General features: G+C 37.5%; 2 protein-coding genes across 3 annotated transcripts; one reads left to right on the top strand and one right to left on the bottom strand.

Moving 5' to 3' along the window:
• Window positions 1-172: 172 nt before the first annotated feature.
• On the top strand, window positions 173-1,021 carry NHP2 (NHP2 ribonucleoprotein). Its single transcript, XM_011301996.1, has 3 exons — window positions 173-442; window positions 531-603; window positions 701-1,021. The coding sequence occupies exons 1-3, from the start codon at window positions 283-285 to the stop codon at window positions 930-932; spliced, it is 465 nt and encodes a 154-aa protein (XP_011300298.1). The 5' UTR covers window positions 173-282; the 3' UTR covers window positions 933-1,021.
• Window positions 1,022-2,033: 1,012 nt separating this feature from the next.
• RhoBTB (Rho-related BTB domain containing) lies at window positions 2,034-10,937 on the bottom strand. 2 transcript variants are annotated; one of them, XM_011302009.1, is made up of 12 exons: window positions 10,676-10,937; window positions 7,897-8,170; window positions 7,711-7,814; window positions 7,455-7,652; window positions 6,836-7,366; window positions 6,440-6,563; window positions 5,842-5,976; window positions 5,427-5,450; window positions 4,967-5,120; window positions 4,758-4,888; window positions 4,298-4,689; window positions 2,034-4,204 (listed from the first exon to the last, which is right to left on the bottom strand). In XM_011302009.1, the coding sequence occupies exons 2-12, from the start codon at window positions 8,074-8,076 to the stop codon at window positions 3,985-3,987; spliced, it is 2,193 nt and encodes a 730-aa protein (XP_011300311.1). In that variant the 5' UTR covers window positions 8,077-8,170; window positions 10,676-10,937; the 3' UTR covers window positions 2,034-3,984. The 2 variants fall into 2 exon arrangements, with proteins under 2 accessions (XP_011300311.1, XP_011300320.1); XM_011302018.1 differs by lacking the exon at window positions 5,427-5,450.
• Between the last annotated feature and the right edge of the window lie 651 nt (window positions 10,938-11,588).

Here is an 11,588-nt window from a genome sequence, read left to right as displayed (position 1 = left end):
CATTCGTACAGCAGAAAATAAAATTCACCCCGTCGACTTGATGGACACCCCAGCATTGCATGTTGCGCCCTCCCTCTCTTGGGGTGCAGTACTACGATGCCGCTGGGGTCACTCAAACCCCTAGAACTGAGCCTCTACCTTAGTCAATCCTCTTTGCTCTCCGCCATGACACTTTCCAGTTCATGCTTCTTTTACTGAAGGACTATATATAGTTTTTCCTTCTCAGCACGTGTTTTTGATTTGGCGGTGTTTTCTATTTATGAGTGAAAAGTTCAGTAAACAATGGGTGAAGGGAAACCGCTAAAGAATGAGAGTGAAGAAGGAGCGGATATTGAAAGTGGTAAAGAATCTTATGAGGATAAAATTCAAAACTGCAGTTCAATCGCTCAACCCATGGCTCCGAAGAAACTAACCAAAAAAATATACAAATGTATCAAGAAAGGTAACCTGGATTTATCAATATTTTCTGCCAAATCCCTTAATTACTCAATTCGTCAATTATTTTTTAAATGTTGATTAATTATTTGTAGCATCTAAACACAAAGGTTACTTGAGAAATGGCCTGAAAGACGTGCAGAAACATCTACGTAAGGGAGAGAGAGGGTACGGATATCATCCTAATAATTTTTATTAATTTAAAGTTAATTAATTAATTTAAATCTGGTGTTGATTGAATATTTGACATATATTTTTTTTTCAGAATTGTTATTTTCGCCGGTGACGTATTTCCCATAGAAATAATGTGTCACCTTCCAATAGTCTGCGAAGACAAGGAGATTCCATACGCGTATGTGCCATCGAAGCAAGACATTGGCACGGCGATGGGAGTGAAAAGAGGAAGTCTTATGGTTCTCATAAAAGATCACGAGGACTACAAGGAGGAGTTCGATGTAGTGCAAGCAGCGATCAAGACTCTCTCGTCTCCCCTCTAGATAAGTCTAAGATTAATCATGAAAAATATACTAACGCGAAAAAAAAAATGGAAGTGTAACGGAGGAAATAGTTTTATGAATGATTTTTTTGAGGCATAAAACACTCGGGTGTAAATAAATAAAACATAAATTTTTCACTCTTTTCTTTTCATAGCCCAAAACCATGAAGATGTACATGACTTATTATTACATTTTTTGTCTCTCCCAACTACATATTTCTCAATAACACATGTTAGTTATTTTTTTCCACATCTTTAAATCTTAAATAGAGTTTTCAATTTAATAGTTCAGCGTGTGTTGGATTATTGGGCTCAAAAATTCAATCAGTAGAGAAGTAGTGGGTGAATTTTATCTTCTGAAAATGTTGATTTCGTTCATATTTCGAGTGTTTTATTAAATTAAAAAAATGTTCAGTAATATTTAAAAATTCGTTTTCACTATTTTTTCCTCCGAATCGGGAGAAAATGCTTCAATTCAATTGATTCCACCACTTCGCTACTTGAATAATCAATGAAAATTTATTTAGCATACGTTCTGATTTCCACCATTGGAATACCATTGATTACGAATAAAAAAGACAGAACGTTGTGCTCGATTTTAAGTTATGCTCGAAGACAGTGTTCAAGAGATCATAATCTTAGTTAAAAAATAATTGGAAAATAACAGGATTTACGTATATCTGCATACGATTAATGGTAAAACCGTAGACTGTGACGTTAATGAGTGCAGCTAATAAGTAGAAAACATGTCGTTTGTAGAAGATAAACCCTCAAGATTGTCCATTTTGTTTATATAACAATGAAATATCGGGGAAAATCAAAGAATCTGTCACCGGTAATTCTCATCTCATCATTCTAATTCTCTTCTACAATTTTATAGTAAAGTGGTGATACGGAGCAAGTTAACTTATCTCTCCGCTGATTTTCTTTTCGCAAAATCCACCGAATGCTTAACTTACCTCGTTTTACTACTTCACTCCAGTATTTCTCTGAGACCCACACACCGCCAAGATAATTCCATAATAACTCCAACTTGAATAATTCCCTCACTATCTCGCCAAATGAAATCTTACGCTCTTATATTTCCATATAAATCAGGCCGTGAATGATATGACTCGTTCAAATGATTTCACTCATTTTACCATTTTGCCAAAGGTATTTTACCTTTTACTGACTTTATCTCACTCCCTACACTGTCTTTTCTCACTCTTCATGTATCCAGTAAAAAATGATAGCTTATTTAATTTATACATAATAACATTGACATTGGAAATTGACATAGCCGATAGCAATAATATTTCTACGTGTCCACTATTCTTTTCCCCTCATTAAAATGATCCATCGCGTATTCCGTTGTGCCTCTCTCCATTCAAAGACTCTCGAAATCAAATAATAATAACGAAGAGGCTACACAAAATTTTTCTGTCTGCATCATTAAAACACCGAGATGTAGACTATCTAATCGAAATCCTAAGCAACTACAACATTCACAATCAGTTAGATGATTAAGTTGCTTGGTCCAGCATGCAGATGCCTTCATTATTTACTTTGGGATTTTCGACTTTTTTTTTCAGTCGCATAACCACTGCAATAAATTTTCATAGGTAAATTCAACTCAGTCACAATTAAATTACGGTAATCATTACATCTACGCCAGTACTAGTTAATAATTCTCGCGTTTCAATTTCTTCTCATTTCCATAATCTCCTGCACAGCTCCGGCATTCAATAATTTTTTGAACTTCATCTCGATGTAGTCATAAATATAGCGATGCAGAAAATATCTAGCTTAGAATAATAAAGATGAGTAATACTTTGAAAAATGGAGTACAGTGGAATTCTATTATAGTCGCACCTCTTCGCGATTTCTGTCTTCAATTCAGCATGAGCCATTATTCATTCATTCATTCGGTTTTTTTTAAATTGAATATTGATATGCTTATTGTTCTTCCTCTCGCATTCCTTCATTATCATTCTAGCCCCAGGTTGAAGTTGTCCGAATGATTATCGTGGATGTATGGGTATTGAACTACGAAAAATATATTTGTCTCGACTGATTACTACCTTCATCAATTAATAATACACGATGGGAATCGGATTTGATATTTTGTTGCTAAGTAGCACACTGAAAAAATATAAACATCTAAAATGATTTCGTCTGTCAGTGAAGCCCAACAAAATTATTGAGATGATTTATAATCATTAATCGAATCCGACGAATCTCATTTAATTCCTAGTCTACAAGCCAGTCTCTTATTGTGTTATTCTACTCGCACCATTTCCAGCCTTTGCTTTGGACATTCATTATTCATTCAACAATTCGTCACTGATAAGAACTCTCCACAAATAAAATACAAATAATTAATAGTATTTCTCACAGTCACTAATACTGACACCCTTACTTATTATTCTCACAAATCTCTTGTGAAGTGGATAAGTAAGATGAAATATACAATTGTTGGTGTAGATTTTTTGTAATTCCTGGGGAGTTGTTCCTCGAAAAACTGTCCAATATAATCAGCAAAATCATTGATACATTCATCTGTTGTCCACTTCACTCCTAATATATCATTTATAGAAATCTCAACGTTAGTCTTCGACGATAATTATTCCGCAGAATAGCCTCAATCTCAATTCGGACTCAACAAATAGTCAAGATAACGTTCACAGACTAACGGCAAAACACTTTCAAATACTTTCATTGTGCCACGCCAATGAGCTAATAGTAATTATATCATATATTTTATATATAATATTCGGCTTGACAAACAAATAGAAGATGAGTTACTCTGACGTCTGTCTCGCACTTTGGCGTCAATCAAACAAATTGAAATGATCTCCGATTATTATTCTCCCTCGTATAATTTTCCATGCTAACGTTCTTATATCGCCCACATTATTTTCTGTTTTATTTTTTCGCCATTTGTATTGTTAATTAACTTAAGTATAAATTTGTAGCAGTATCAAAATGGTAAAAATCGTGCAAATGAATACCATGAGCACGAGTAGTATCAGAATGAATCTGAATGAGCGGCTTATGCCGCTTGGCTCTTGTCATACGATCTCACCAGATTCGGTGGAGGCATCGAAAAGTGGACGATCAGCTGGTGTTTCTGTTGTTGAACTTGTTGTACCAGTTTCCTCACGTCGACTCTTGCTCGATCCTGAGAAACATAAACAGCCTGATTGATTACGATTACGTTTCAGAGTGGGTTTGTTCTCTTTGTCATGCTCGGCTAGACATTTTTGGTAGTAATCGTAATCCTTCAAGTACCTGAAAAATCAATTGAAAACGAAAATATGATGAGGATTCTGGATTGATTTTAAAAACATTAAACTCCAATTTCAAAGGGAAAATAATATCTACCAAACAGGTGGCCATCGATGTTCGTTCAAATATTCCTGATTCTCTGGATGCAAAAGTCTCACACTTCTCGGTGACATTTTACACAGTTTATTATAATTAACACACAGATGATCCATACACCAGTCGGCAAGTTGATCGGCATTGTGCAACTTGCAAGGCTCTAGCAGCCTAAGACAGTTCTCGACAGCCTCATTTCCGTCGTTCTGGGCTAGCCTGTCTAAATCTTCAATCACTCGGCTCTCAACGAGATTAACAAGGCGAGGTAGACACAGCCGATTCGCCAATTCCAGGAGATTCAAACACCTGCCTGATGATATTGCGGGTACCTCGTCGGTGTATAAATAGCACAGAAGCTTGTGGAATGTGTACTCGCGAACACCAGGAAAAACAATCTGTTTCAATTTCAATGCCATGACCATTCCATTATCTCTCCATGTTTTTTTTTTTTGCTTGTACTTACCACTTTAGCACTGCTCTCACGAAAATCACCAGAAAACATGGCTTTCATCATGTCACACCGTGCTGTTAGAATTGCTCGATGTGCTGGCATGCTACCGTCGTCCAAGTCAAAGACAACATCAGCGAATAGACCTTGAAGGAAAGAACAAATTATTCCTGTGGATTTGCTCGCTATGAAATTTTTTTGGAAGGAGACCCATTGAAAAATACCTTGATCCAAACAAATATCCTCTAGCCGCTGTCTCACAACCTGTTTGTATTGATTATTCAGATCACTGTTCATGAATTGTGCCCTCGACTGAATACTCCCAAGGACCATCCGTAATTGTGGCAGATCAAGAAATTCAGCGGCCTGTTTGATCTCCTAGTAATCATAAAAAAAAATTTCTGAGTTTAAAAAGAAAATCACCACTTTTCGGGTTAATCCCGATCTTAAGATCAGTGTTACAAATGGTTCATGAAATCCTCTAACTCGTGTGAACAGGAAACATCGCCATGAAGGATGGATAATAAACGACCTGAAAAATACTGGAGACAGACATGTGAAGGGAATTATGGTGCTAGGCATGCGATATCTGTGGATGTTATCGATGACGTCTTCGAGGATACGATGATGATTTTTTTTTTATTTACGTACCACCGTAATGTTACAAATATTTGCGGTACTAACCAGTAGTAGCCCAATAGGAGCTGTCTGAAATAATAGGAATAAGTTAGTTCTCGAAAGAAATTAAGGTAAGCAACTCTTACTTGCCCCGCAAGCATTTATCAAAATAATAAAAAAAATAGTGAAAGAAAAAAGTTATTGATGTGCGCTGCAACTAGAAGGAATCACTGAATTCAATCGTTGGCCTGAAGAAAGACTGTACAACTCGCAGGATTTCGTAATCGAACAAAATCACATGTCATTGAAATAAATATCCTGATTATTTCTCGGGCATTTTCTCCTTAAATCCGTGAAATTCCAAATATTCTTCAACACGTCGATGGAATGAAGTTCCACCCAACAATAAATATCAATAAAAATATAGTGTATATTGAAATATCCTCTTATAGAGTGCATAAGCCAATGAATTTCAACGCACTTGTAGATCATGGTAGCGTTTGTCGAGGCTTCCGGTGTAGATAAATTGAAGACACTGTTGCATGGCCTGGGGCGTAATAAGTTTCGATAGTGTGACAATTGTTGTTGGCTGCTGGACACCATTGACACTCTCCGTCTGTAATTGACAGTTGAAAATAATCTTTGAAGATGATCATTCAATTATCATTGCTATTTATAGTCTTGCCACGTGAATGCTACTCGTAAAATAAATACAATGACAAACGTAAATAAAGTATGTACGTTCGTCGACCGTATCATCGTCACTTAAGGCCCCGCATTCTTCAAGGTTTTTAGTTAATTTCAAAGGCAAGTGGGTGGGCAAACGATCATACTGTCATTTAGTGATTTATTGTCCCATTGAAAAAGAGCACGCGATGAATTTCCTCGACAATCTGCATCGAATTTACCTTTCGTCGTGAGGTTGCTTATTCATTATTCTTTTATCAAGGTAAAACTTTAATTTTTGTATTTCCACTGATAAATTATCCTCTTACCAATTTTACAGCGTATTTTTACATTTCGAGATTAATTCTAATTGAATGTGAATTGAACTTGATTATTTTGTTTTTCAAACGTACCAGGGTGATGCGAATTGTTTGGAATGCCGGATGATTGAGCTCTCGCATTGCACCATTTGCTTTCCTCTGGTCCATTGTCGGCAGTACCTGAAAACTCGAGCGACGCTTCAATTGCTCCCAAACTCTGAAACAAGTTTTATCGTTTTCATTCCACGTCTCTCGGGTGATTGAACGAGTGACGCAAAGAAAATTAAAGTAAAAGATCAATTTTTTCACTCGGTTTTCGCCTGAAATTACTTGAGGAAAAATATCCGATCATTTTTTTTTTCGATTGGTCTTGTAGAATTTTTTCTACGTGGCACTTATATTCAAGATGTTTGCACAATCGATAATACTGTCAAGTTCCTCCTGAACGGCCATTGCCTGTCATCTTTTTGTCGTAGAAATAATACTCACTTGGCTGGTTTGACCTGATCGGTACGAATCAAGCACTCGGTGTCATCATTGAAGTCACCGACTGTAGCTTCTCCAAAAGTGCTCACCATGCTCGATTCACTGGAGCTCCTCGGTGTCAACTCATGCTCCATGGAGAATAGTCTGTGAAAAGCTGGTGATGCTGCAGCAAGTAGACACCTGTGTGCAGCAAAATTCATGCTACCAGCGATTAAAGTGACATCAGTATGCACTGGACGAATCCAAAGTGCTTTCATATTTTCCTCGTAAGTGCTTGCCGCTAGACACACTTCAGGTGGTATTGGTTTTGGTGGGCAGAATGGTGCTTGTAGCAGTGGACGTTGTACTCGTTTTAAATTAGTCATCCAAAATCTCTGCTGTCTGCGTGCTATGAGTGCAGCACGAATGGAATTTTCAAAAACCTCATTCACCCCATAATAAGTAAAAACACTGGCTTCGTAGTAATGAACACCAAGTTCCCTGGCAACTGCTCGTGCCTGGTCCGGCATGACGAGATCACTCTTTCGGGTTGCTCTATTACAATTGCAAATTAAATGATAAAAGGTCAGGTCAGGACGCAGTGCTAAAACCATTAAAGATCATTAAATAATGATAGCAGTACCTAACGAATGGGCTACGATCCCTGAAGTAACTCAGATAAGTTTCATCCCGATACATGTATCGCAGATCATTCTTGCAACCAACGAGGAGTACAGGTGTCTGTGGACAAAATCTCCGGATCTCCGGATACCACATAGCCTTGCAATTGCGCAAGGATACGGGGTTGGTGATCGAAAAGCATAGCAGCACCACGTCAGACCTATAAATTTTCAATCACTTGGATATTGAAAAAGCCACTAGGCCAACAATAAATTCACCTTCCATACGCAAATCTGCGATCTTTCTCATGATCCCCGAAGGTGTCCCACAGTCTCAGGGAGACGTTGACGTTGTCGACGATCTCCCAGGAACGTTCGAGAACCTGTTACATATTATCACATATTCATGATCAGTGAAGATGAATAATGTGAATTAAATGGATAGTTTGAAATGGAGATTCTCACGTCTTTGTAAATTCGGTACTGGTCGATGGCCCATACTGTCGGCACGTGGGTGGTTAGCAATTGAGATAGTGATACATGCTTGTTGCAGGCCCTAGCGCATATCAGCCGGGTCTTACCAACAGCAGTATCACCAACAACAACGCACTTCACCAGCTCCTGATGTGGCTGCTCATTGTCCATCACCGGCAGTCACCCCTTTTCATAAAATTCACCCTTTGTGCGCGGTCCAGTATGGCTTTCCTCACTCTCTCATTGACCAACCACAACATTCGACCTGAATCAAAAACATTTCATCAACTCATTGACAATAGAGCAATCCCCCTAATTATAATTTTCTAGGTGCGCCGCACAAAATTATTCGAAGGGTTTATAAAATCATTTCTACTTGCTGCTGACGACTCATTTTTATTTTATTCGAAGAAGATATGGTACGGAATTTCAAAAGAACACTTGTTCTGTACGATTTCTCCTTCCTTCTGCTTTAATTCCTTCGATATAAATTCTTGACGTGGAAGTTAATACTATATCCAACATGACTATTGATTTGACCCCGGACGTATTGCACTCTGCCTATATTTAGAACCAAAAAGTTAGTAAACCTCAACCTTAACCCAATGAGAATCTCGAGTTGAAACCAAACTGATACTTCATTGCCAAAGAAAAATCATCATCGATCTTGTGACGCACATTCACAAGTTCAAATCAAGGATAAATCAATTTTTACCGATTCACTACGAAAAATGATACCCACTGGAAACACTATTGTCTCAGCAGGCCAATAAATTCACCCTATTATAAAACTCATTCAGTAATATTCGCTCTTCCAATCAATAAAATTGAGTTGTTAGAATTCAAACTGAGTCAGAATTACCACGAATCCCGCATCATTAAGAAATCAAAATAAAAATATATAATGAAATATTTTAAGGATAATTGACTAAGCGTGTCATCAAAGTTCCAACACGAGAGAAAAATGCAGATAATCAAGTTCAAGGTAATACATGCCAAGCACGTGTCATTGATTTTCTGCTTTGAATTTAAAAGCAAAATACTGAGGCGGCCTGTATGTTACGAGAACTGGAAAAATTCTAGAAAACAGTTTGCATGGTGTTGTAGGGAAAATAAAAAGCTATTTGTTGTATACTATAGACGGCTCTTTATTGAACTGATAAAAAATAATCCCGTCAGAATATCAAGTGACAGAAAATATCAATAATAATAATAATAATAGTGTAGGAAATAAAACTGCTTGTCACGTGAAATGGTTTGACCCATGCAGATGGACCAGCCCATTATTCCCTCGAAACAATATCCGGTAAAAGTGTCTATAAATATCGCATGAAGCATCCACTCCACCCCTTCAAGCATCAATTTCACCAACATTTATTGGATTGCTTTATTTCTCCTTTCCTTCCACAGCCTCGTGCTCCAGTAGCTTTCACTCTTCTTCAGCGTCCTGTTCACGCGCAATTTGCGGTTGTTACAAATGTTCAGTAACCTTGAATAAGGGCGCACTTGTACGCAACACGTGACTTGCCATTCTCGTCTTTACAGGTATGAGAAATTACAATACCAATAATATATCGATATTTTTCAGGAATTTTATTTGACTGAAGACGTACACCCAAAGCCGCGATAAAAAGGGACGAATTCTCTGAAATATAATATCAATCAAGGATAGAGCCTGAAGTACAGTCAACAATTCTTGATTCCTTTGGCTTTCAATAATGATCTAGGGGCAGGGTAAGGCTAGCCAAAGGGGAAATTCTAGGAGAGATGAGGTAGGGGAGAAGTTAGGGGTCTATTTTGTTTCATAAATAAAAAATGAGAGGATAAAAAATAGGGGATGAAGCTTTTATCCACGGGTAGGGAGTTTGACGCTGGCGCATTGCAGAAATGTTGAGAGAGGTCAATGGTACCCAAGGACTGAATCCTCCCCTCGATCTAAGGGCATTTTCGGTGCACATTGAGTGCACCTCTTTATATATATATTCGTTGATTCATTGAAGAATCCCGGGAATACCCCATGATTCCACGAGGAAGTGTCCGCGATTTCAAATCCTTATAATCACTGGCAATCCTTCAAGAGAGAATATCAATTCCTGATACATTATTTTTACTATTATTATTCTTCTGCAATATATTTGTAAATGAATTTTCAAGTAATCCTCAACGTTTTGCCGCTCCAATTATTATACCCGTGTAATGTTATTAGTAATAGTAATAATAACTTCTTGTAAATAATTGGGACGACGATCTGAACACTTGTTTCATCGCAATTCTATCGACTATTCTCCAGTCTAGGTCTAGTTCATTGTTAATCCATAAACATGCACACTAGGTGCAACGGAAACTAACTGCTGCAGTACTTATTCAATATTAAAATTGATCGTTTTGAAAAAAATGCAGACAATTGCCATGACGAATTTATGCAAAAGAAATGATTGCACCACTCGGTGCAAGAGTGGAATTGAATTTAAATTCAATCGGTAAATGATCAATTGAATTTTAACATCAATTTGTTTCTAAGAATTTGAGAGTAAAATAGAGCGGTGTCCCCGAATAGGGGACATTGTATCTGAGGGAACGTAATGCAACGTAACTCACACGAGAGAATCGTCACTGACGGGTCTTACATAACAACGTAATAATGACAGCCACGCGGATTGTTATAAAACATACTTTACGAAAATTCATTTTCGTCCGTAGTCTTTTCACCGAATATTTAAATAAATCATCGAATTGATCATTTATACCTGGTGAATCAATCGATACTCACCTCAATGCGATTTCATTGGCTCCAGTCTTGTCAAATGATCAAAGTCAATCCATTCACTGACAGCGGAAACAAATGTCATGTCAACGTGGATTTAAATTAACCGATAAATCTAATTGTCTTCTACGATTGGCTTATTTGGATTACGATTTTAATTGAGCCCAACTCTTATCTAAAATGGAGTTGCTTTGATTCTCTTATTTTACGATTATGTGGTAGGTGAGAAATTATTTCACTCGGTGATTTCACTCTTGACAGTTGCCCGGTAAGCACGACACTGAATGAACCCACTGTGACCCCAACTACCATCGCCATCGCGCCTCCTCTTTCCCACCCACCACCTTTCTTCCCCTCTCCTCACGTTTTTTTAATAACAATTCCATCATCATATGATTCAAGCGAAAAAAGGCTACTTTATTGTACGATTCGCGCGCAAAAAGCATTTTCTCATAAGATTCGTAAAGTTTTATACGTTCGTTACCCGTGAAAGAAAAATTCATTTCTTTCGCTTGTATTCTATTATAATATTTTGCCATTCAATATTGAGGAGGCAATGGTTTAATTCCTTTGGATGCAATTCATTGGGTGATCGAGCTGGAATAAAGGATTCTCTGGGCTTTCGCGAAGTGACTTTTTATTCTGCGGAGCTGTTTGATTGCTGATTGTTCGAGGCATTAAAAGTGATTTTATCGGTTTGAGAGTGGGGTAGGATGAGGGTAATTTTTTTTTTCAAGATGATTTTCATCGCGGGTCAATCTCTTCGCACATCTTCCAAAGTGCAGTTCACGCGCATGCTGAGTTCTGCTGTGACGTTGGTAGAAACGAAAAATCAATCCAGCATTTGTTGGATATATGTACAGTGGATTTTAACATTGGGTGAATAGGTCGACAGAGACGTGTTGTTTGAGTTTGAAGA

This window comes from Fopius arisanus, unplaced genomic scaffold, assembly GCF_000806365.1.
Source record: "Fopius arisanus strain USDA-PBARC FA_bdor unplaced genomic scaffold, ASM80636v1 scaffold00001, whole genome shotgun sequence".
In the NCBI taxonomy this organism is placed as follows: Eukaryota; Metazoa; Arthropoda; class Insecta; order Hymenoptera; family Braconidae; genus Fopius; species Fopius arisanus.
Note: the sequence above shows the minus strand (reverse complement) of the source record. Positions and strands in the feature narration are given on the sequence as shown.

Excerpts from the sequence above, each read along its gene's own strand:
- NHP2 (XM_011301996.1), top strand. The coding sequence starts at position 283 with ATGGGTGAAGGGAAACCGCTAAAGAATGAGAGTGAAGAAGGAGCGGAT. Across the intron at positions 443-530 it reads ATACAAATGTATCAAGAAAG|CATCTAAACACAAAGGTTAC; the intron begins GTAACCTGGATT and ends AATTATTTGTAG. Across the intron at positions 604-700 it reads CTACGTAAGGGAGAGAGAGG|AATTGTTATTTTCGCCGGTG; the intron begins GTACGGATATCA and ends TTTTTTTTTCAG.
- RhoBTB (XM_011302009.1), bottom strand. The coding sequence starts at position 8,076 with ATGGACAATGAGCAGCCACATCAGGAGCTGGTGAAGTGCGTTGTTGTT. Across the intron at positions 7,815-7,896 it reads AGTACCGAATTTACAAAGAC|GTTCTCGAACGTTCCTGGGA; the intron begins GTGAGAATCTCC and ends AATATGTAACAG. Across the intron at positions 5,121-5,426 it reads CTCCTATTGGGCTACTACTG|GAGATCAAACAGGCCGCTGA; the intron begins GTTAGTACCGCA and ends TATGATTACTAG.